The sequence below is a fragment of the Labrus mixtus genome, chromosome 7 (assembly GCF_963584025.1).
Source record: "Labrus mixtus chromosome 7, fLabMix1.1, whole genome shotgun sequence".
Lineage (NCBI taxonomy): Eukaryota > Metazoa > Chordata > Actinopteri > Labriformes > Labridae > Labrus > Labrus mixtus.
In genome coordinates, this window is record NC_083618.1 from 19,314,596 (window position 1) to 19,339,956 (window position 25,361).

At 41.2% G+C, this 25,361-nt stretch overlaps 1 protein-coding gene across 10 annotated transcripts in view; it reads left to right on the forward strand.

Annotated features, from left to right (window-relative positions):
- rap1gapb (RAP1 GTPase activating protein b) overlaps positions 1-25,361 on the forward strand; it is a 142,437-nt gene that overhangs the window by 98,837 nt on the left and 18,239 nt on the right. For 7 of the 10 annotated variants that reach the window (XM_061041121.1, XM_061041114.1, XM_061041115.1 and 4 more), the window contains 12 exons: positions 9,029-9,076; positions 11,645-11,683; positions 11,885-12,070; positions 13,918-14,021; positions 18,426-18,504; positions 18,598-18,651; positions 20,316-20,399; positions 20,488-20,588; positions 20,963-21,092; positions 24,041-24,196; positions 24,344-24,415; positions 24,523-24,609. In XM_061041121.1, the coding sequence (XP_060897104.1) occupies positions 9,038-9,076; positions 11,645-11,683; positions 11,885-12,070; positions 13,918-14,021; positions 18,426-18,504; positions 18,598-18,651; positions 20,316-20,399; positions 20,488-20,588; positions 20,963-21,092; positions 24,041-24,196; positions 24,344-24,415; positions 24,523-24,609 (1,131 nt within the window). In that variant the 5' untranslated portion in view covers positions 9,029-9,037. Of the gene's footprint in view, positions 1-4,047; positions 4,771-7,324; positions 7,361-9,028; positions 9,077-11,644; positions 11,684-11,884; positions 12,071-13,917; positions 14,022-18,425; positions 18,505-18,597; positions 18,652-20,315; positions 20,400-20,487; positions 20,589-20,962; positions 21,093-24,040; positions 24,197-24,343; positions 24,416-24,522; positions 24,610-25,361 lie in introns of those variants that run through there. The other 3 variants (XM_061041116.1, XM_061041119.1, XM_061041118.1) reach the window with 3 other exon arrangements.

Sequence of the window (25,361 nt, forward strand, 5' to 3'; positions counted from 1 at the left end):
TTGAACGGGCAATGGATGCAGGAAAACAATTAGTCAAGAGCAAAGGAGTGGGAGTGGGACGCAATCCTGAATACATGATCCATCATCGAAGGATTATGACGCTTTTTTAAGTATATCTGTAAGTGTGAATTCAGTCTGAAATGTTGCACCCATCGACCAATGACTGATGATTTCAAAGGAAAGGGGCCTGATAACTGAAGGCTCTACCACTAATATTACTCTTGGAGATATCAGGGTACCACAAGGAGGGAAATCTTCTAGAGCAGGGGTTCTCAACTGGTGGGTCAGGACCAAAACCTGGGTATTTAGTGGGTCGCAATGTGTGCCTGGAAGAAAAAAATGCCGTCAAAAAGTCAATGAAGAGCTTTTTAACAAGTTTGATTCATTCAGTTTCTTTTGTTCTATCATGCTTTGTACTGACTGAGAAAGAAAGTGACTAAGAAATTGACTTTTCATGAAGGAGAAGTTGGTGGGTCTTGAGGCTCGACCGGTTGAGGACCACTGCTCTACAGGGTTAGTAAGGCTCTATAACTTCTTTATGTTTTGATGGTGCCTGAGCATTAAGAGCTTTAAAAGTGAGAAGGATTTTAAATTCAGTTCTAGATTTTACACGCAGACAGATAAGCTAATATGGGAGAAAGTTGAAACTCAATTTCTATGTCTCCAGTCTAAACTCTTGACCAGGACACGAGAAAGCAAGTTTTTACCTCGAGGCTGGAGCTAATGGATATTCCCCACAATAAAGGCCCAATGAGCTTAAACATTGTCAGACACTAGTCGATGGGTTCTGAGATCCCTTTCATGTGCTTTTTCAGTGTATATTGTTGCATTAGATCCCACCACATACTTTAGTCACTCAAAGCCAAGATGGAAAATTCAACAGCAGGTTGACTTTTCAGACTGATAGAGCTTAATGACACTAAGAGCTTAACAATCAGAATGCTTTATTACTGAAACAAAGACATGTTTATCAGGAAGGTGTGACATTAGTATTCAGCCCTCGTCTATGAGTGTTCTCAAATCCAAGTTTGGCATTCACCTTAAGCCGGTCTAGACATGACTGAAGAGATCACTGATAATGAATAGTAACCTCACAATTAGACTGTGATTAAATAGCAGTCGTTCTCATTCCTGGTTCTTTGTGTCTACCCTTTGTCTCATGCAGACACAAAGTCCATTTCTGGGTCTGCATGGGAAGCATCAGGTTTAATTAACTCTGATTTTAAACCCCTCTGCGGCAATATTAGACACTCAAAAGAAACTGCCAGTAATAACCTTAAAGACTCAGACAGAGGTTGATGCCGTTAAATTGGCCAAACAATAGCACCTATTCAAAGAAATCTGGGTTTAGGTCCTGTGTGAAACCAAAGCTACATTTTCTTTTTTAGTTTTCACCTTGTAAATTATGTTTTTGTGCCTGAACCTAAAAAAATAAATGTTAAAATAAACGACTTTTGGTGCTTACCTATTGGTTAACCTCAGATGGGAATATGTCGTCCATTCTGGTGCAGTATAACCCATGCATTGTCATCCCAGGTGGTCAAATACAGGTGCTTTTATGCAGGCCTCTGACGTCTTATTCAGATGCACATGGTTGTTTTCTTTGAGTTTTAACATTTGGCTAACAACACAGACAGATGGGAATTAAAGCTAAATGGGTAAGTAAAGGGAAAATTGTCATCGGACGGGTTAAAAAATAACTCAATGTTGACCATTGGTTACACACAGGATCCAAACTCTTGTCTCCTGTGCTTCTGTTGGCAGATATTTGGCTTAAATGAGAAGTGGATGGCTGGTACCACTTGTGACAGCCCTACTTGAAATTACCTCCGCTCCTCCCATGTTAAATCTTTTTATTAAAACTATTTAACCACCTTGCCTGCTGGGAACTTCCCATCAATTTTTCTCTTGGGTAATCAATGCACACGGTTGGCTGACTGAGTTTATCTTAAATTGTGAAATGAAAAACGTTTAACATATTTGGGGAGAATCTGTCCACCAGAAAGCTTTCAGTAGTGCATATTTTTTCTTTAAGAAGTAGGTCAGTGTTTGTTGATACCCGATGTTGGCCCGATGGAGAGAGCAGCGCAGAAAAGACTGCTTTCCCAGAATGACAGCTCCCCTTCCAGCCCACATCTCTTTATCTCCTCCTTCCCTCCTCTGTCTTCCTCTATCTATGTTATGTAAATTTTATCGTGTCATACCAGGGCTTAACCGTGCACAGATGATTTCGGAGGTGCGAAGGTTGACTTGCATGCAGGGAAATGGGCTGCTTGCCTGTCGCACAAATCTCCCTTGGTGGAAGTGATAACACAAGGAGCCTTTCACATTGTTGCTTCCTCACGGAGGGCATGCATGCTGTGAAAAGTGCCTGATGTATTACTATGCTGAGTTCCCAGAGTACTCCACTTGTTTCTTTGCTGTTGACATTCAGTTATGATGGCTACTCAAACCTGACTGTCGGAGTGCTGTGAAGGAGGGGGAGGGGAATATAAGCAGTAATTGCAGCACCAAACAAATCTAAGCAAACAGCATGAAGAAAGAAAGGGCAAGAAATAAAAATGTAATTCTCATGTTGTATGGGCTAACTTACAAGTAGTGGCTGCAGTCATAGATATGCATTCTCACAAACCAATTACAACAAACACAATATGCCCAGTCCAAACCAATGGAGCAATAGTTATTGGACGTTTTTTCCTATCTTTGCCATCCTCTGTGACAAAATGTTCCACTTCATGTTACACAGGTCCTTAAAACAGAGAAAAACAGGAACGTCATAAACCCTATGTTACTTCACATAATATATTCTGTTTCATACTTTGCAAACCGCATGTCTATACCTAGCTCATCTAGCATGTTATAAATTACTCTCTCCAATTCCAAGGCCATGGTTCACTGCTTGAAAACAGTGGATTGCTCTCTCCGGGTGGGGAGTGAGTCCTTGCCCCAAGTGAAGGAGTTTAAGTATCTCGGGGTCGTGTTCACGATTGAGGGTAGGATGGACCGTGAGATAGACAAACGGATTGGCTCGGCGTCAGCAGTAATGCAGGCGTTGTGCCGGACCATTGGGGTGAAGAGGGAGCTGAGCCTGAAGGCAAAGCTCTCGATTTACTGGTCGATCTTCATTCCAACCCTCATCTATGGTCATGATCTATGGGGTAGTGATCGAAAGAATGAGATAGTAAAGTAAAGCGCATGGTCTAAGAGGTGGAGGCGTAACAGCACTGTGTGTGCTTTACGACAGTGCAGTTGCACTCGGAGACCTTCGGTGGGCGCCAAAGTGCCCCAAAGTGATTTTATAAATAGTGTTGCTTTAATTTCCGGCTATAGCAAACTAAATCAGTACACCTGCTGAGTCACCTGACTTTCCAACACGCTGGAAACTGTCAGACTTGAGTGACTAATCTTGCTGCAGATTTTTTTTTTCATTGAAGCTAGTTAAAAGCCTGTTGAGTCTGATGCAGACACTTAAAGATAGCATGTGCATCTGAATAAGTCCCAGAGGAGTGTGACAAAGCGTCACTAATTGAAGGCTGGGGAATGAAATCAGGCTGGAAGGGGTGCAGAGGTCATCCAGGGTGAGCCTGCAGCCCCTTAATTTCCTCCCACAGCAGCGGTTGTGTTACTCCTATATGCTACTCAGCATTGATTTTGAACATACTCCAGCATGCAAAGTGTCTTTAATGTGTCTGAGAGCTTGGACAGAAATAGAAGCATGAAAGCTCGTAACCAGCTCTTTGAATCTATAAGAGCACTGCCGGGATTATAAACCTACTTTTCAACAAAACACACGGAGCTGACTTGGACATAAACTGTAAAATATGTGGACATTGCTTTTGAGGATAAAGATTGATGACTGTGTGGTTAAAAGTATAGGGAAGTGGTTCGTCTTTTCTGTTGCATATTTGATTGAGTAATATGAGACTGGGAAAAATAGGAAAAGTAGCATCTGCATATTGAACAAAAAAGAGAACTGTGCAGTTCTCTCATGCAGTGTGTGTGTGTATGTGTGTGTGTGTGTGTGTGTGTGTGTGTGTGTGTGTGTGTGTGTGTCCGTTTGTGTGTGTGTGTGTGTGTGTGTGTGTGTGTGTGTGTGTGTGTGTGTCCGTCTGTGTGTGTGTGTGTGTGTGTGTGTGTGTGTGTGTGTGTGTATGTGTGTGTGTGTGTGTGTGTGTGTGTGTGTGTGTGTCCGTTTGTGTGTGTGTGTGTGTGTGTGTGTGTGTGTGTGTGTGTGTGTCCGTCTGTGTGTGTGTGTGTGTGTGTGTGTGTGTGTGTGTGTGTGTGTGTGCGTATTGTATGTGTGTGTGTCAAAAAGAGAAGATAGCAGTTCCGAGCATACAGGGAGGGGATAAATATTGTTCCACCCCCTCCGACCACTTCCTTTTGAACAGCTGTGTGTGTGTGTTTGTGCGTGTGCGTGTGTGTGTGTGCATGTGCTGTGTCACAGGGTGGGGGACATGAAAAAAAAGGGAAGGAAGGAAATGAAATCCTCACATTACAGCACATGCTCACACACTGATGTATGGATTCTGATAGTCGGCCATCAAGCTTCAGCCTCTCAGTTAAGCGCCTGAGCGACAGTGTCTGTCAATCTCGCTGTCTCTCCTCGTGGCTTACAGTGAAATCAACACCCAGCGCTACCGTCAGCTCACCCGCATCAGTGCTTGTGGAATAATGACTGAGATCAGGGTGGCCAAGAGCACCTTATTGGACGGGCTCCTCAGCAGTCCCCACAGTAAGCCTTTTCTCAAGAGACGATGTCTCAGTGATGTGAGTATTTCTTTCATTCGCTGGCAGTGAGAGCTTCTTCTCACTCCTGTTATTGTTTAGTTCTCAATGTGGCTTAGAGACAGATTTATACTTGTTTGGTGCTGCAGAAAAGGAGATATTGGATTTTTGTTCAATGTACAGAAGGATAGCAACATGCTTCACTGCCTGGGCTTTGGATCTGATCCGCGCAGAGGCAGAATCAGCTGTGTTTGTTTATCTTTTCTTTTTCCTTGATAACTTGAAATGTATTGCGTTTAAGTACTTTTCATCCTTCTTATCTGCACAGTCATGTCAGTTTTCAAGAGAGCACATTTTAAGAGGCACTGACCGCATGGTTTGTGTAATAATCAATCACACATCATAGGATTGAAAGGCAGTCGTGAGAAAGTCATTACACTAAAGCAAAGCTTCACCACCAACCAAAATAAAATAAAGACATGATGATGAAATAAGGTCTGCATGAAATCTTTAGACAACTTTCACTTCCGCTATAGATCGCGAGGGAAGTTTCATTGTATTCTCTGCAGCACTAAAAACAATAATAATGTATAAAATAAGAGCAAATTAAAGCCAACAGATGGACATGGATGACTTTATGGTGGCAAATAGAAGGCTATCTGAAGACTTAGTTAAGCTTCTTCTACATCTGTAGAGAAATAATGATAAAGCTAGTGTTCGGACATGCACATTCTGATGATGACTAATAACAGTCGAAATTTAAAAAAAAATACTCTTCAGACAACTTCAATTGCTAAAGTTTTATCATAGTCTTCATTTGACAGTACTGTTTATACTCCATATCGATAAAGTTAAGTCAAGTCATCTATTTTAAAAAGCATTGACCACATTTGTTTTACATCAATCAATATAAACAACACACTGTGGGATTTAAAGGCAGAAAACTACAAGTATTACTAACTGAAAAAAACATATAGGATGAAAAAGCTAGTGTGTGAGCCGGCACGTTTACACGATGACGGTGTACTTCAGACAATCTAAAGACATATATATATATATATATATATATATATATGAAGGAGGCTGATGTCAGTTATTGGTTATTCTTTCACAATACAGTGCCAACAACTGGAAATACTCCTTCACCTTCTGCGTTAAACATGAGAGTGAGGGATGAAGAGCATCAACAGCTTTGGTTCACGCACCTCCACAGCCCAGGTGTGTGGATCCAAACCTTTCACGGGAGAGATTCAGTCTGCGTGGTTCACTGATAATGTGCTCAGCGTGAGGCCATGTTTGTTGATGTTTGTTTTGCCGTCAGGAGAGCAGTCTCTCTCTCTGAATATCATATGGCACTGCTTGTTTTTCACATGCCACAACAGACCGAGGCTGCACCTTGGGCTTTACTAGGCCGGGGTCAGCGGAGAGGAGTGTGTTTTATGGCTGGTAATATATAGGTGTGTTTTGACAAGTGTGTGTAAGTATATGCAAAGGAGGAAATGTTTATATGCACAGGTAGGCTTTCTCGTTATGAGGCTTTGTGTGTGTGTGTGTGTGTGTGTGTGTGTGTGTGTGTGTGTGTGTGCGTGCGTGCGTGCGTGCGTGCGTGCGTGCGTGCGTGCGTGCGTGTGTGTGTTTCGAGCCCGGCAGTAAATATAAGCTGTCATGCGGAAACATCAGCTTGGCACTTCAGTCCACTTGTGTTACATGGTGAGCAGAGGTCTCACCCCCGCAACAAGCAGTGCCGTCGCGGCGGCTGTGATCCTCTCCAGCTTGGGTTTGGAGACGATTCAAATCCTGAACGTGGCCTCATGTTGCAGATGCAGACATGCGTGCCTGATGCTGTTTTCTTCGACCTTCACCTGTTACAGTGCCTCGGTTAATTAGAAAACACACTTAATTGTGCTCTGTGGCAATGCGTGGTCGAGGTGTAATTATAAATCCAGTAACTGGTTGTCTAATGAGAAGCACAGGTATCAGAACACCACTGCACCACTGACGTGAATCTAAGTGTTCAGAGGATCAAGTTCAGCTTATTTATCATTCCTGCCATGCACACACTCTTTATCAGGGGATTTCTTGATGGTTCACTCATTAAACACGTGGTGTGTAAATTCCACCACCAGGGGGCATCTCTGCTACCCCCCCCTAAATTACTGCTCCTTTAAAACCCCAATTTAATAAAAATCCCTTTAATGTACCTGAGAGCTTCAGCCTCCTAAATCACAGCGTCCTCCAGTGTAGTTTGGCCGTCACACGAGCTGTTGGCTGTAGCAACAGTGACGAGCACCGCTGAGCTCTGCGGCTCTTTCTCCCTCCAGAGTTGCTTGTTTTTCAGCGTGTTTGTCTTCAAGTGCCGAGGAACCGTTCTCCTGGAGCTGAAAAAGAGCCTCAGTGAGATTGTTGTCGAGTGGGTTGGTGGGGGGGGGGGGGGGGGTTCTTTAGGGATGGAATAAAAAATGAGACGGGTTGTCAAAGATTAAAAACAGGAGGGTTCATGTCTTGAGATGAAGGTTGAGCAAAGACAGCAGGGAAACATCAACACATCAATGAAACTTTTTTCCCTCATTGGATCTGTGTCGACTCTCTCCCTCAGAGCTCCGACCTGTTTGCCATGATCGAGAGGATGCAGGTACTGTCAACGCTCCCGGGGCTTTAACTTCTGTACTCGCTAACCTCTTTCTCACAAGCTTTAATCAAAGGCCGTCCTCGGACTTTCACTCTCTTTGGACACAGAACATCCATTTGCTTCTATTTCTGGACTTCTGTTCTCTGCTCGTCCTGCTATTTTTGTATCCCAGATCACAACTCTGCACCTGCGACACTTTTTAAATGCTTGTCCGTGTATCCCTTCCTATGCAGATAATGTGTTGTTGTTTTTTGTATTTGCAGTAGTGATGGCTCGAGCCTTTCTTTACAAACCTGAAGCTTAGAGATGTGCTGAACAGATCTTCAGTGTTTTCTCTGCACAGCTGTGTAGTTTTTTCTTCTTCAGACGTGTGAATTTTTTTTTAATGTGCCGAGATGGATTTGTGGAGCTGTAGTTTTTTGTTTGGCCCTGGATGTCAATTTATTTTCAAAAACCAGAAGCTGGAACAGTGGATTTTAGATCAGCCACTAAAGGCATCCACATATTGTCTATTTACACATGATTATAGTTCAGTTTCCTACTGTTTTCATACTTATTATTGGACTAAAGCACTCTGCAAACAGACAAGGGTATTTTTGTGTTTCCTCGGTAGGTAAAGCCGGCATGAAATCGACCTTTCAGCTTTGGCTTTGCTGCATCACGGTCAATTTAAAAAGGATCCTTAAACACTTAAAGAATCATTATATCTGAAACCATTTGAAGTGGTGAGTATCAAACAAAATCTTTCTTTAGTTTTACTGCTGAAGCCAATGGAAAACATGTGCGTTAAAGCGTGCTCTCTAGCCGTGGAGATCTCTGTTAGTAATGCGCTCATTTAACAGTATTGTCTAGTGTGTTTTGGAGCTATTTTAGGGAGGTTTTTTTTTTTTTTTTTTTGGGGGGGGGGGATTCAAACCTTTGTTTACTTCTGGTTGTAAAGCACCTGAGCAGCACAGGAGCAACTCACCCAAGCATTAATACAACAGTAGCATTAACATTAGTAACACACATTCTCCAACAGTAGAGGGAATGAGGAAGAGAAACACAAAACTGCAGACTCGTCTTCAAAGTTAATAAAAGTGCTTTCCTATCCCCCAACCCCTCCCTTGAAACAGTACATCAGATTTGATATGCATTTCAAGTCATGCTGCAGGGTTTTGGACAATAACAGGGACCACTGATCAGGAATGCTGAGTAACTCATCTCTCTCTCGCTCAGTGCTTTAGGAACTGTCAGCGTTTATGAGTAAGTGGCAGAATAAGGATAGATTGGATTGTAAGCCTTGTTTTGACAGTTTTTGGCCTTTAAAAGAAACTGTGGTTGATGAGGCCTTTAAGTTCAGCTTGATGGAAACACCTTCCCTGCTCTCATGGACTTCTGCTTATCTTTCCTAACGGCCCCCGTATATATCACTTCCTTTACTTTCTGTTTATGTGGCCCATCTGGTGATCGAGCTTGTGTTATGTCAACATGAATTATTGCCACTGAGCTGCCGCACAAATAATGTCAAGAAAGCTCAAAATCAAAAAACGCTCTGCAATGTGCTCCTTTGTCTATCTTTGCAGGTGTGAAGTGTTTTGTGGATATTTCACCTGTTCCCTCAGTATTGTTTCATCTCTCTCTCTCTCTCTCTCTCTCTCTCTCTCTCTCCCTCTCTCTCTCTCTCTGCAGGGTTGCAGAATGGATGAGCAAAGATGCTCCCTCCCTCCCCCGCTCAAAGTGAGTCACAAATCCTCCCTTCTCCCCACGGAGCACAGTGTGGTAAAGCATCAGAGTTAAAAACCTTTCGTTATCAGCTGTCAGACAGGCTTTAGGACGCTCTCTGGCTGAGTTAGGTGCACACGAGGACTAGGAGTGCAAATCCTAAAATGTCCTGTTACCTGGAAAGGCTGATGTAGGTGGCATTGAGAAAACACTCTGAGGTCCAGTCAGAGAGGGCAGTAGATGGTAATCGTCTGAAAGAAGAAAATAAAGTGATTTATTGCAGGGGGCTGACAAGAATCAGGAAGGGTTCCAGCTACCTCTTATATGTGTAAAGTGGTTTTGGAGTAAGAAAAAAGTTATCTACAGCTGCAGCTTAGTGTTCAAATATAAAGGCAGGAATAGCTACTGAAGAAAAGTCTGTGGAAATCTGAGCGTACACTCATCTCCGATTGCTGACCATCTCATTCCAAAACCGTGAGATTTAAAATTCTGCTGTAACAACATACACCCATGTGTACAGGCTTTACAAAAATCCTTAAATCGAGCTCCAAGGATTTGTTATACAGTATGTAACTACAAGCATTAAAAGGTTTCAGGCATTAATACAGGGTAACAAAGCCAGGTTTACAGTATTGTCCACCCAAAAAGTGTTACAGTTCAGCCCTCCTGTGTTACATTTCCCTTGATTATTGCAAAAAATCCTGGACAAAGTATTTGCTTTAAAGTCAAATAAATGGGTGGTGGCAAGGTGGTTAAATGTATATCAGTGAGTAAGTGAAAAAAAAACGAAGTGAAGTCAAACTCCTTCAGCAGTTGTTGCTCTGAGCTCTGTGTTCACACAGGATGGCACTTCCTTCAGATTATCTGTTTCTCTCAGAGGGCCCAAATATTTTTCATTACGTGAACCTCTCCCTGTCCGACTGTAAGTGCTCCTGGAGGAAGACAGAAAGCCCCGCCCACTTATGGACTCTGTTAGAAGAGGCAGAGTTTGTGGCAAGAATACAATTCAACAATTCAAAGAGAACCAACAGATTTTCCAAACCAATGGTAAAACCTTTTTTGGTATCAAACACTTAAGAAATAAGAACTGAATAACTTCGGGCTGTATATCAGATTGGAAATCAGTCGTAGAAGGGGCTGCAGCTGGTTGGAACACTAAGTGAGGGGCGGGGGGTGGAGGGGAAGCCGTGCACTGAAGGACAGCTTTGTGTTGGTTTGAGAGACTTGTGCTGAAGAGTGACATCTGCTCTGAAAGACGCTCATTATACCTTGGAGTTTATAATCAGTCTCGTCTTTTGGTGGTATTTTCCTTGTTTGATTTGGATACATTCACAAATGTACACAATGTAATGGAGCTACAACATAAAAGTAACTGATAACGCCAAAAAAACATCAGGTTCTGGTATTGACAGTTTTTTTTTTTGAGTGCTAAATTGAGCAACCACTTCTGAATAAATGCAGCATTTATATGAAAGGCTATCTTGAGATTCTACATTGTTGGTTAGTTAAATAGTTAAGCTCTGAACTGACAATGAAACATTTAAAAATTGCCCTTTCAATTTTGTTCACACGTTCATGGTTCCTCAACGAGATCCACTGAATCCTCCTCTATCGACAACGTTTGGTTGGGGTTATTGGTTTCTAGTGAGATGTCTTGGGAACCAGACGAGGGATAGCAATACACTTTTTGTACAGATATCCTTGAAACCTAGAGGATGGTTCCTCTTTAGTTTGTTGGTCTGACTCCTTGTATCATCGTTGCGGTTTCCAAAGAACCTATAATGAACTGTCATAGGAAAGCTTGTACTTTGTGTAACAAAGTTTTTTGTTACTTTCACTTGGTTTTGAACAGAGAGTCAAACTATCTTCACTTCTTTCACACATAGCCTTTTACTTCTAATGGAACAAGTCCAGTCGTGCTCTGCGGGGATTGTTGAAAGGCTTTTTGTTGAGAATTTGAGAAAATCACGTCTGAAACTGAGGGAAATTGGGTTTTGTGCCAAAGATGGAAATTGCAGCATAACGTTCCAAAATGGTTTTAGTTGTACAACACAGCAGATAAATGCCACAGCACAACTACAGGGTGAAAGGAGAGAAGAAATGTTTGCTATGTGATGTCTGATGATGTCTTTTGAATAGCTGGATAGCTGAATAGTTGGAGGCAGAATTCAGTTTCCCTTCCAACGCAGAAGGTGATGTTCCCTTTTTATCTCTATACTTAATTGTTTTTGCACTGAGTCTTTGGAGGATATAAAACATGTCAGCTTCTCCCAAACCACTTACAATGTATTACAAGTTCTGTGAATGCAGACTCAAACCTCAGAAACTGGTTGTTGCTAACAAAATGTCTTCAGCAGGAAGGATTTTGTTTTGTCAGACAGACAGCTAATGTGGCTTCTGTCGTGTTTGCAGTAAAAGAAATGTAACCGTGAAAAATGCAGAACTGGATGACAGTATGGTTAATGTTCTGTCACAGCTGGGTTTTTTTTTTTCATTCTTATTTTCCTCAAAGAACCAAAACTGAAAGCACGACTTGAAGCTGCTGTTTGTCAGAATGACTCATTTTTGTTTCTCTCCCTGCAGACAGAAGAGGACTACATCCCTTACCCCAGCGTTCACGAGGTAAATAATGTCCCCTCTGCACAAATCCATCACACTCTGCACTTTATATTTTATAGACGTCAGAAACTGCAAGGCTCAGAGTTTAAATAAGAAAAATAAAGCATACATTTTCTGCAAAAATACAAGTAAATGTTGAGCTTTGTACAACTAACCGATTTATAAATGCTAAATTCAATTTGTTTTCATATTACTTCCATTAAGGTTCTGGGGCGCAGGAGCCCTTTTCCGCTCATCCTGCTGCCACAGTTTGGAGGCTACTGGATCGAGGGGACAAACCATGAGCCTAAAGACACACCAGAGACAGAACAACCCCCCTGTCCCACCTCCCAAGTCAAACTGGAGACAAACAGCATGGCCAAGATCTACAGGAAGCAGTTCATGGGCAAAGTAAGGATGGGAACAGGGGGGTTGGTTTTATGCAATACTACAGAGAAAAAGTATGTATTTCTCTTTAAACCTTTGCGTCCTAGCATTGAGATGTCTCCAGATCTGTTTCAGTCGAGAAAAGTGGCGCTTGAAAATGTTCTGTTTCAAGAAATTGTCTAAATTTTGTTGACAAGTAGACGGTTTGGGTAACTTAAAGGTTCTATATAATGCAAAATACACTTAACAATGTTTTTTCTAACACTAATACGTGTCCCTAGTCCTTCTATAAACCCCCCAAATTATGAGAAAAGTCCATCCTCTACAACTTTTGCCCGCTCCACTTTTCAGAAAGAAGTGTGTTCGTTTGCAGATTTTCCCTTCATGACATCACAAAGGGCAGTAACCCCTCCCCCAGGTGGTGACACTCCCACAGCTAGGTGTTTGTTCTGCCCTCTGAGTCTGTCATCTTATCTTAAACAATCGGACATGAAGCGAGAAAGCCTGAGCCCCCCCGAGTCCTTCCAGAGAGGGGCGTGGTCAGAGACAGCTCATTTACATTTAAAGCTACAGACACAGAAACAGCCTGTTCTGAGGAGGCTGAAAAAGAGGGTTTTATAGGCATGATCAAATGGAGAGGATTTTTGGCGAGAAACTTCCCAGACATGTTTTAGGGACGTTGTTGAAAAGGTGCACACTGAGACAAAGAATCATCTATGTCAGATTGTGTGCAACCTTTTTATCCCTGGCACTTTTACAGATCGATACCACAACTGCTTTTCATTCTCACAGAGTAAACCATGGGCCACGCAACAAGATTGAGTCATATGTATTATCTCATTTTAAATTGATTACAATTCGGCCAAATACTGAAGTTATTTCCACACATTTTTCATTAAGTGAAAGGCAGTCAGACCTCATTACAGTTCCTGATTATTCTGCTTAAATCGTGTGTGTCACTGCTGAAGTGTAAGAGTTGTACTGTGTGTAGTTGTCACATTAGAAACAAACAAGAAGCATTGATGGTTAATCGACGGTAAAACGGACTCATTAATGAATATATGAATGAATACAATAATTTTCTGCAGTGTCCCTCTCCGTCTGGGCAGCAGCAGAGCTGTTTCACTGCAATAACATTTATGGATTCATCATCACTTCTCATTATTTCAGTCTGACAGAAACAGACAGCTGGTGATCATAAATTGTTGTGCGGATGAAATGACGTGCATAACGTCCCCTTTTATTTGAGCGCCCACACAGCTTGAAGCAGAAAGCCTCAGTTAAAAAAAACTAAATACTCCTAACCAGCTTCTTGCGACCGGATATCTCTTATTGGAGCGTTAGGCTTTGTTGAGCCAGCCCACTTAAAGAAAGCCCCGGTATGTTGATCTGCTACGTGACACTCCCCTCTGCTGCAGAGTCTGATTGGTTGCTTGTTACTTAATTATTCCACACATTGCACCTGTATGAAAGCATTTGCATGCATAATTCTTCTCCTGATGTTTTCCTTTCATTCTCCTATGAACCATTTTTTGTGCATTTCAAGTAATCAAAACAACACTAGTGTCACCATATGATGCTCTATGATTCTTAACTGAAGGACACATTGTCAGCATGTAAATATAATAAATCCTCTACATACAAGCAGATAAAAAAAGGGGGTTTTGAAATTCACTGACCCATAATTTCAAACATTTTCCTCAAGGGGAATTAGCATGCCTCACCTTAATTAAAAGACTGTCAGTGTCTCCACCACTGTACATTTTTAATGTATGCCTCGCTGTTTTTAATTATTATTGTGTCAGCCATTGTCAGGAGCTGGATGAGGATTCATCCTTGCATTAAACCTTCTTCTGCTTATCTGCCCTCAGGAACACTTTAATTATTACACCATGGATGCTGCTCTGGGACACTTGGTCTTTTCCATGAAGTACGATGTCATCGGTGATCAAGAGCATCTGCGCTTGATGCTTCGGTAACAATTCCCTACTTCCTTTATCTCTGCTTTTTCTAGCATTTGTGCATTTTGTCAGGCTACTGTCTTTCCAATCAGACTTCTCTCTTTTGCCTTATCTCTTGCAATTGTTCTCTCCCTGTCCTCCATGTTCCTTTGTTTCTGTTTCTCTGCAACAACCCTGGCTGCAAAAAAATATATATTGAGGTGATTTTCCTCATATAAATAATTTTTATATTTATATTTTTATTTTTATTATATTATAATTCCCCTAATAAAACTATTCCATACAAGCATTTTCACACATGATTAACATCTCTGAATAGATAAAGATGGGGGCTTTTTTTGCACTAGAATATTGTAAAGTGGAGCTTTAAATACTCAGAGGAAGAAGAGCCTCAACTCTCACAGGTTGCCTTGGAGATGAACTGCTGACAATAAGCAGACCAAACTCTGCAGTCAAAGAGCGTTCAATACATTTTCTCATCAATTTCATTTTCAATTTAAAATGAATTCAGTCTGCTGCTTCTTTTGTATTGTCTCAGTGTCCAAGGACTGCAACTTTTGTGACTGACTGACTGACTGACTGACTTCTGTTCTCTTGAAATTTCCAGCAACTCAAAGAACTGTTTCTGAAATGTGTGTCAGTTTTTTTTTTGAGGGGGGGAGACTACTTGTTCCAACACCAAAAGATTCCTCACCTTGAATTCGGCTTTGCACCCACTGATGAGCTAAGGGTAGCTCAGCTCACAGCCCCCAGACTAGTGTGCCAAAGGCAGGTCTGCAGCTCTCTACTTTAGAAGTAAACACCCGATCTGTCCTCTCTGTCAAGATACCACCAGGGTTTTTACACAATGCTTTTATTCAGATTTTTCAGAAGTTATGTTGTGAACTAAGTCACTTGCAAAGCTCTGTAGCTCCTTCCAAAACTAAATTCTAAAAGCCGAACCCCTGAAACATTCCATCTTCTGAGGTAGTAACAAATGCGAGATGCTATTAGCTGAGTCAACAGGGGAACAGTGTGTGTGTGTGTGTGTGTGTGTGTGTGTGTGTGTGTGTGTGTGTGTGTGTGTGTGTGTGTGTGTGTGTGTGTGTGTGTGTGTGTGTGTGTGTCTGACTGTGTGTGTATGTGAAGCTCCCGCTGTGATGTGCTTCTGCCGGGTACTGAGTTGTGTTATAACTAGGGCCCGACCAATATGGGACTTTTGGGGCAGATACCGATATGGATATTAAGAAGAAAAAAATAGATGCCGATATATTGGTCGATATCTTTCTTAGATCTATGTTCAATCTTTAGAGATAGAGATAGATGTAAACATTTTCTGCGTTGATCCCTAAAATGCAGTTATCAAACACTTGTGGAAAAGATGTAAAATGAAGACAAGATGGTCACTCAACTGGAAAGTAACTGCGCATGCACATGCGTCACCACTTGACACTCTGGAGAATAATAATGCTTGTTGTAATCCATATAGCACGCTCTGCTAGTGAAAGGCAACTGCTAGTGTAAAACAATGATACTCAAATGAAAATTAGCCGATACAGATAGTAACTGGATATGCTAATATCGGCCGATATTATCGGCTGGACGATTAATCGGTCAGGCTAGTGGGGAAGCACTGATGTATTGTTTAAACGTCAGTGTTAGCTGATATCAGAACTGTTAAAAATACATAGGGCCATCTTTAAATGATGTGGCATGCACCAATCTCAGTAGCTGTTCTGATTTGTTTTTATGGTCAAATGTGAAAGAAAAATGTCGGCAGCTTGGGAGTCTTAGACCGCCTCTGCTAAAGATCAGTGACATGCAGTTTGTAAGACATGCTCAAGTGACATTTCAAGACGAGGGGCTACTCAAAACATTTAAATGCATCCAATCGCATAGAACATCTAAAAACAGACACGGTACATTACAAAGAAGTCCTGAAGAACACATCAGTGTCAAAAATCAGCATTTGGCAAAGTTGTTATGTTAAACATCGGTATCCATACCAGTCCTGATTTCCACCATTAGTGCATCTGTACTAGTTAGAAAAAGTTTGAACTGTTTGTATGATTCAACATAAACACGCAAGCCTGTCCAATTTTCAATTTGACTTTGAAAAAGTAGACAAACTGTGCCACGAAGTACTCCACAATCAGCGCTCTATTCATCCCTGCAGTTCGAGTGTAAAGCCTCCCACCCATTAGCGTCACACGCACTCTTGCTCACTCACTCAGATCCTCCTTCACTTTAGTCTAAAGACAGACGAGGTGGAGAGAGAGAGAGAGGCGTTATGTAACCTGTGAATTAATTTTAGCATTGAGAGACTCAACTCCACGTTTTAATAGACGCTCTCTCTCTTTGTTAATGGAGCTTCAGAGTGGATGAGTATATCAGGAGGTATCAGTCACTCAGCCCACATCAGGTTTCACACTGTGATGTTTTCCAGTGTGCGGCCACAGCCCACAGTCACCCCATCAAACTCAGTCACCTCTGCGTGTAGTCACAGGCACTGACTCACTCAGTCCATATTTAAAGCATCTGTAAGAGATCTACATGATTAGTCATGTTCTTTTTTTAATCGCACTGTGAAGGCTCTCTACAACCAATTAACTCTGAAACTGTTAGGAAATAGATGTTTGAATTGGCCAACTCTCATTTCTCTTGTCACACACAAACTCCTCAATGAACATTTTCTAGATAATTCCCGGACATATAGGACCTGATATTTTCAGCCATTCACAAATGCACCTCACACTGGGAGATGATCTGTGTCATATGAGCTACAATGGCTGGAAGGACAAAAAGTTCAGATCAAATTGGGGTGAAAAATACGTCTGTTTGTGTCACGCATGCAGCCGACCCGGACTATGGCAGGAAATGTTCAGGTGTTTTCAGCATGTATCAGCCTCAGCAAAAGTGAAAGCAAAACCGTTGTTCTGTGTCAAATAAGGAGGTGGTTCTTATTTTAGCTAAAACCATGACGTACATTCTACATTAGGCCTATTCAACTGGCGGCCCAGGGGCCAACTTTGGCCCACGGATGACATCAGACTTGCCCGCGGATCACTTCTATTTACAGTTAAAAAAATAAATGACTAAGAAAACTTTTGAATGTCTGTCATTGTTGCCACAGTAAAGTTTGAAAACCAGCACAGCACTCCTGTTTAATAGAAAATCTTTGGTCAGGTGCTCGCAGCCTATCACAAGCTTGTGTTGATGGGGAAAACGGCTTTCGCACACTGTACTGCTGTGGTGTGCTCTCTTGTCTAGCCCCCGGGTCCTTAGCTTTCTGAAAATGTGGTCCCCTGAACAATAGAGTTGAATAGCCCTGTTCTACATGAGCTACATTAAACACAAACCTGACAGGTGTGAAAATACATTTTGTTCATGGACCCTGTTGGCTGTTTAGATCACATATTTGTTCCACAAGAGAAAATATTAAAATGTGTACTAACAGATGTGTGTGGACTTCTCTAAACACATCAAAAAAGGAAGACAGTGACTGAGAGCATCCAGGATCAGCTTTTACACATAAAGACAACAAAGTGAGTGAGAATGATGGCCTTCAAGCACACAGTTAATAATGTGCCTCTTTGCCCTGGAAGTACAGCTAACTTTCTACTATATACAGTAATTGGCTGGACATGCTTAATAAAGTAGCGTCATATTGAGGCTGGTAAACACAAATTTCAAATCTGCTAACTTCCTCTCCTTTTTTGCGTTCAGTCCTGGGAAGGCTAAAAACAGAAGCCATCCTCCAAACTCTTTAAATACAGAGTATATTTTTTTTAAGTACAGCTCCAAACACACAATCTGTGGAGGAATCCGAAGCTATACCAGGCTTACTGCGCCTTCTTACGGCTGCAAAACTATTGAACAGACAGACAAGAAGATTTCAAGGAAGGACGGGCTTCTCTCCGCATTGTGTGTGTTTTTTTTTTTAATTACCCAATTTTTATAGTGTAGTGGAGATCTGTGGCTATTGTATTGTTTGATCACAGATGTGAACAGTTTGGTGTGATTTTGCAAAAACAATGAGCTGGTTAACTGTCCTCCCACATTTAGGAGCGTTGTGTTTGTCCAGATACGATTCTTTTCTCGTTATTAAGAAATTATGAGCGGCTCAATAATGCAGCTATTGTCTACCCTGTTTTTTTCCAGATCTCTTTGAAACACTCAGTGGATGTGTTGTGGACCGTGTTGTTTACTGTAACACTCAAATGGAGCAGTGACCCCCTGAAAAAGTAATCGTTACCATTTGACCCTCTCACAGGCAATCTTAGCTCAAACACATCAAGTGTAAAGACCATTATGCTCCCGCTCTACAAAGCAATCTATAGGATCCCCTTTGAACTGGAAATATACTAGCTTGAATGCTAAGCAGCACCACTGCTTTAAATTCAAAAGCTTTCTGACTTTTGAATCTGCTTTTCTTTCAGCACAAAGGTAAAAACCTACCATGATGTGATTCCCATTTCCTGCCTTACCGAGTTCCCTAACGTGGTTCAGATGGCCAAGGTAAACCACACGATGTATACAGTATAAAAAAAAACACTTTCTCTTGATATATATTTTAAACCAGAATAGCTGACTATGCCTCTCTGCCTCCAGCTTGTTTGTGAAGAAGTAAACGTGGACAGGTTTTACCCCGTCCTCTACCCAAAGGTAAGCACTAACACTGTTTTAAATACAGTTTTTTTAAGCAGGTTATGAGACAGACTGAAGTGATACTGACACCTCTATGTGAGCAATGAGGTGTCAGAAAAAAACTATATTTTGAGCATGTGGCAGAAACAGCCTTTGTTTACATTTTCCACAGCAAAGAGTCATATATGTTAAAAAGCAGAATTAGATCTATTGTCAGAAAGCACAAGTTACACATATACTGAACAAGATCAGCAAAGAGATAAGAGAGCACTGCACTCTACTGCCTATTGCACTATACTGCCTTCAAATTGCCTTATGTTTACTTTGGATATTTGTATATATTATTATTGTTTTTATTATTATTATCATTTTTATTTGGCTATGTTTCATTTTAATATTTTATTGTTGGCATTCATTGTGGAAAGCAAATAAAGAATTTCATTGTACAGGGAAACATGTTTCCTACTGTGCACATGACAATAAACATTTTGAATCTTTGAATCTTGAATCTTGAATCCAGTTTGTCCACCGGGGGGCGCCAAAATCCACGAAAAGCTAGTTCCTCACATTAGCTCCAAGTAGCAGTGTGTCCGAACACCATGCTAGCATTAGATATCCTGTCACAGCACACATCATCCGACGATCGTGATCCACACCGCCTCTATTAAATATGTACTTTATTGCTCTGTGAGTTTCTCTTTGTAAACATCATTATGTTGCTTTTGGTGCTTTTGTATTGAGGAGATATTGACTCAAATCACAACACTCACCAGATCAATAAGCGACTGCTGGTGAGCCAAATTAAGTTTTCCTCTGACGTTGACACGAGGCGCAACAACTCAACACAGATAATGGATGTTATTAGTGCACCACTATCTCTACTTTGTTTATCAAGCTAGCAAGTTGTGTTGAGGGAGAAAAGTGAAAGAAAATCAAAGGTTTTCTGTTACAATCTGCCGTGCCTCGTACTCGTTCCTCGTCCATGTCTTCCCGAGTGACAGGAATTACAATAGAACTGGTGTCTGGGTTTAAACAGATGTGTGCGTGCTGCGTCACTTGCAAGCTTATATTGGAAACAATTGGATCAATCTAGTTTTGTGGCTGTCGCTAACTTGCCTCACATGACACGCTTTAAGATGTTTTATCAATCCACTTGGAGTTTATTCCGTCCATGAACTGCTCCATGTGGCTGGATATTTATAAGCTTGAAGCTAATGTTAGCATCGGATTATGAGGAAAAACTTAACAGTAGTGCAGTTAGCATAGCCTACAGTATGGTGCTAGCTTGCTCAACAATTTAACTTGTACATATTAAGATAACAAATAAATTGCAATTTCCTGGCATTTTATAGGAAATTAAGTTTAGAAAAATCCATCTGTGCATCACCTCTGTCTTCTAGCTTTTCCAGAAAAGTGGCAGATTTTTTTTGTGGCTTTCTGCTTGTATTCAAAAGGATAGCTATAGAGAGACAGTAAATGTGTGGAAAGGCAGAGGGGTAGACATACACCAAAAGGCGTCAGGACTAGGACTGGCTCCTTCCACCTGTGCGACAAGGACTGTAGCCTCCGTGCATGGGGACGCCATCTCCACATACTGAACTAAACCAGCGCCCTGTGTTTTGACTCTTGAATATAACTCTCCTTACCACATCTCTGAAAGCTTCATGTCCTCTCATCCTTAGGCATCAAGACTCATTGTCACCTTTGATGAGCACGTGATCAGCAACAACTTTAAGTTTGGTGTAATTTATCAAAGGTTTGGCCAGGTGAGTTCACTACTGAGATAACACTCTTAATCTTTAGCTGTCGAAGTGTCGTTCCCCCTGAAAGTGTTATCTTCTTCCTCTTGCGCAGACGGCAGAGGAGGAGCTGTTTGGGAACATGGAAGAAAGCCCTGCCTTTGTCGAGTTCTTGGAGATTTTGGGCCACAAGATCGAGCTTCATGACTTTAAAGGGTTTGGAAACTTTTCACCTTCTTCATCAGCAGTTTTGGTTCATTCATAGTTTTTATGCTCCACCTCGTGTGTGTCTAAAACTGGCCATCATTCACTCTGCTATTGATCAGCGTTGGCTAAATATGAATCCCTGAAAAGGCGATTTGGAGTGTCCTGATATTTATGGTATCGCTGACATTGTGATTTAGTGGGCTGGAGAATTGCCCTTGGCATCCGTTCAATGATGGATGAGCATGGATGGAGAGCATGCTCTTCTCCTGTGTTCTGTTTTCCTCCTGTTTTTTTTTTTTTCTTCTGAAATCCTCTCTTCCCTTTATTTTTTTGCTTCCGCCCTTAAATCCTCCCTCTCTTCTTCTCTTTCTTTTCCTCTGCAGGTTTCGGGGTGGGCTGGATGTCACTCACGGTCAAACAGGAACAGAATCTGTCTACACAAGTTTCCATAATAAGGAGATTATGTTTCATGTGTCCACCAAACTGCCTTACACAGAGGGAGACTCACAGCAGGTACAGTGGCATTCCAACGATTAATCATGTGGGTACCTAATAAGTGTTTTCAAGGCACTCGTACTTGCCTAGTTAATTCATTGAATAGGCCTCTACCTGTTTCAGACTATACCCACAGCAGCTATACGGTCTGGGCTGTAAAATCAGCTCACTCAGCACAGAGGCTGGAAAGTCATTGAATTTGCAGAGGTTGCAGATGTGAAAGTGTAGGAGTTTTCTCCCTACTACCACAAGTTGCCATTTTTAATTCCTGATCCCTGCCTCATATCTGCCTTTTTCCTTCTAAAAATGAACTTCTTGAAGGTCTTCTCACTATCGCATGCAAAGAAACTTGAGAAACAGAGAGAGAGTGACTTACTCCAGTATCACAGGAGGATATTCTCTGCTGTGACATAGTGGAGTCATTTCTTGTCATGTTGACCTATTAACCAATTGTTTTGGAAAATGTATTATTTAGAGTATTTTCAATTTGCAAATACTTCCCCCACTCTGTCTACACTTACTCTGTCATTCAGTGGGAACCAGTGATTGATGTTTCATGCAAACAATGAGGAGGCGGACATTTATAACCATGTAGACACAAAAGATAAATCTGTTTATACGTTGGCTTAAGCGGTGCGTGTATAGGATTTTTTTCATTTCCTTTGGACAGATCTAGGCTAGCTGTTTCCCACTGATTGCAGTCTTTGGGCAAAGCTAAGCTCACAGAGCTGCTGACAGTACCTTCAGATTTACTGCTCAGAGATGAGAGTGGCATTGATCTTTTCATGGAACGCTCAACAAAAAGCTAATACACTTAGCATACTGCCCAGAATGAACTACACCTGTGATAAATCAACCCAATTAGAAGTAAGTGATAGTGATGTGCATTTGCTAAGCAGTCTATTTTCTTCTTTTGAAAAAAAAAAAGCTTTTAGAGGCATTATAGTTTTCAGTACTGGCATTGAAGACTTCCTTTTCGATGTCATGTCACTTTGTTAGTTGATCTCTGCTGCACAACCTCTCAGGTTAAACTTTGTTACCACAGTAACCGTCCAAAGGCATGAAGGGACACAGAGCATAGAAACAGCACACACATGGGATGAGTCATGGGGGAAGGCAGGAACAGGTGCAGCTTTTAGAGCATTGCTGTATTTCAGTGCAGAAAAAACAGAGTTGTTGCAGCCAGCCAGATCTGAGTTTGACACCGTTTTCAAAAAGGTTCCAGGGGTCTGAGTCGAGCCTCGCTGAGTTTGTATCAGATGTCTACCTGTTCTCTATCTGCACAGAGACAGTGTGAGGAGATATTAAAGGCTGACTGCTGATAAGCTCAGGATGATGCTGGAGTAACCTTGTGGCTCCGTCCCACATGTCAATCCTCACTCTCTCTCTTCCCAAATTTTTGACTCTATCCACTGTCCTGTTTCTAAATAAAGGCATAAAAGCCCCAAAATAAAGCTTTTTCTTGCAGTTAAACATCTACAATTTTTAAATTATATGTCAAAAATCATTCATTACAATTAAAAATATGAGACATTAACTCATTTTGGGTTCTTACTTTTTTTTTCTTTCAACTAAAAAAAAAAAAACGTTTTCCATTTACTAAATATTTCTGGATGCTACTTTGAGAACTTGCCGGTTCCTGAAACAGATGGTAGATTGTCCTCATGTGAACAAACAGTCTTTAACGGACTGTAAAATAATTAGACTGCTTACTGGAAAAGAATCACCTATAAAACACAGAGCGAACATTTACTGTGCACACAATCAATCATCTCTTTAGACATTTTAGTGCTGCTCAGGCGGTCAGGAAAGCAGATATCAATAGATGTGAAGTGGCTTGTTGAGGGCGATTCTTTCGTGTCAAACAGCCTGATTATTGACTAAGGCTAACCAATGTTCTCTGCTAGTGCTGCTGTCATGATATCGATGTTGTTGCTTCAAAGATGGACTATGTCTGGGAGGTCTGTCTCTCCCCCCCCCTCTATGCTGAGAATCCGTTTATCACTAAACCAGCCATCTGCAAAATCTGATATATGCTTTTATTCCCATGCTGCTGTGGAAGGATTTTGGTTTGCAGAGTGTGATAATAAGTATCTATTTCAATTTTGAAGAGTTGGACAGAATATGCTGACATTCTGGTATCTACAAACATTTCAGAGTGTTTTACTGTTGGATTGCCCTGAGGAAAAACATTTCTGAAAGGGTGTTCTTCAGATTTCGAACAGGAAAAAAAAAGCACAAGTTAAAGTTGTTATTACACATATTTTTCATTTGATACTTTTCAACAAGAAGAGATAAAGGAAGATTTCCGCTTGCTAAATTAGATTCCTAGCAAAGGGCAATAAAGTTACAACATTTATATTCTAGCAGGGGAAGCAGGTGGCCCTGAAACGCTTTGCAACATCCAGCCTTTTAAAAGAGATTGCCTGGCTCCAGTGGTTTGGATTGCTGACAGACAGCCAATAACAGAATCATAAACTTTGCATTGCTTGAACTTAAATTCAGATTAATTTATCTCTCATGCCATCAACTAGCTTTGGAAGCTTAGGCCTCAATTACTGCAGCCTAGTGATTGCTATTTTGAAAGTTCAAATCTTATTTGACTTAATGTGGGTAAAAACAAGATAAACAAAATGCACGCTAATAAGGGAAACAGTAATGTGTATTAAGTAATTTCTTTTTAACTTAATTAGTAGATTCTTAGTGTATGAAGTCTATAGATAAAGAGAAAGATACAAAAAAAACTATTTCCTTTCATTTTTTTAGTGATGGCTGTGTCACCTTGAATGTCATATTTCTTTGAAAAAAAGGTTCAACCTTTAGACTAAAGCTATGTCAGCCTCTCTCAGGGGACTAGATTCATTCCCTGGAAGTAATCCTGGGACTTCAGCCTGTGTTTTTGACCCTTTAAGTGATGATTTGAGATGTTTCCGCTCCTGTTAGTCGTGTTTGTCTGTCCCATGCAGCTGCAGAGAAAGAGGCACATAGGCAACGACATTGTAGCCATCGTCTTTCAGGAGGAGAACACGCCCTTTGTCCCAGACATGATCCAGTCCAACTTCCTGCATGCGTATGCAGTGGTGCAGGTGGAAAATGCATGCACGGACAACGTCACCTACAAGGTCAGTCTCCTCGGCCACCTTCACTTCTCCTGGCAAACCCATTTTAGATTCACTATTACATAATTCAGGAGCTTTTTAGTCCTCTGTGTGGCTTTAAAATGTGACATCAAGTATCGCACTTCATATTCACCGGGTTTTTTCCTCAAGGTGTCTGTGACAGCGCGGGATGACGTGCCTTTCTTTGGGCCCGCTCTGCCTGACCCTGCCATCTTCAAAAAGGTCAGAAAATCGCATAAATCCACAAACTCACCCCTCCCCTTACCTACTTACATCATAGTAAACCTTTATATGCTCTGCCTTTCTGTCTCTCTATTTTCTTTTCTCAGGGCCCAGATTTCCGTGAGTTCCTCTTCACTAAGCTCATCAATGCAGAGTACGCCTGTTACAAGGCTGAGAAGTTTGCCAAGCTCGAGGTGAGAGGATATTTATGATGCAAACTGTGCGATAGAAGTGTGAACGCCTGTGTTGTGTGTGGTTTGCATGTGTGTTTTTAGATGTGTGCACACTTGAGTAAACACTGGTTCGCCACAGTGTGCATCCTGTTGGCTCTATTTTGTGGGAGATTTCATGTGAGAACAAACATTCATTGTAACTGTCTTTATAGCACTATATACATAAACACTCCCACACACATGCACAATTGACTATATAATTACTATAAGGCACTCCAAAATGGCAGTAATCCCTTACTTACCATATACCGCTCCAGCTCCTCAGCTTAAAATAACACATGCTGAGAAAAAGGAATGATACAATTTGAACATGGGATTCATTCAGATTTTTAAATTTTAAGGTTGTAAAATGTCTTTCAAAGTATTTTTCCACGTAAGAGGTTGTGAATTTTAGCTGGCACTTTGAGTAACATTTGCCTAAATAAACCTAGTGAAGTGTTGTTAGCGATTTTGATTCTCTGTTCACGTGACAAATCATGTCATTTATGGCAGCATTCATTTACTGCAGTGTATTACTAACTAACTAAACAGTGAATATCAGGCGACTTGCAAAATATGCAACAACAAAAAAAACCTTTGAATGTGGGACAATGGAAAACACAGCCTTCTTTGTCTCTTTGTTTGGGTCTTTAATAGAAAATCTTCAAAATCCTTGGATTGTATTGTAGCAACCCTGGAACACATTTAAAATGGTATCTGAGAATAAAACAAAT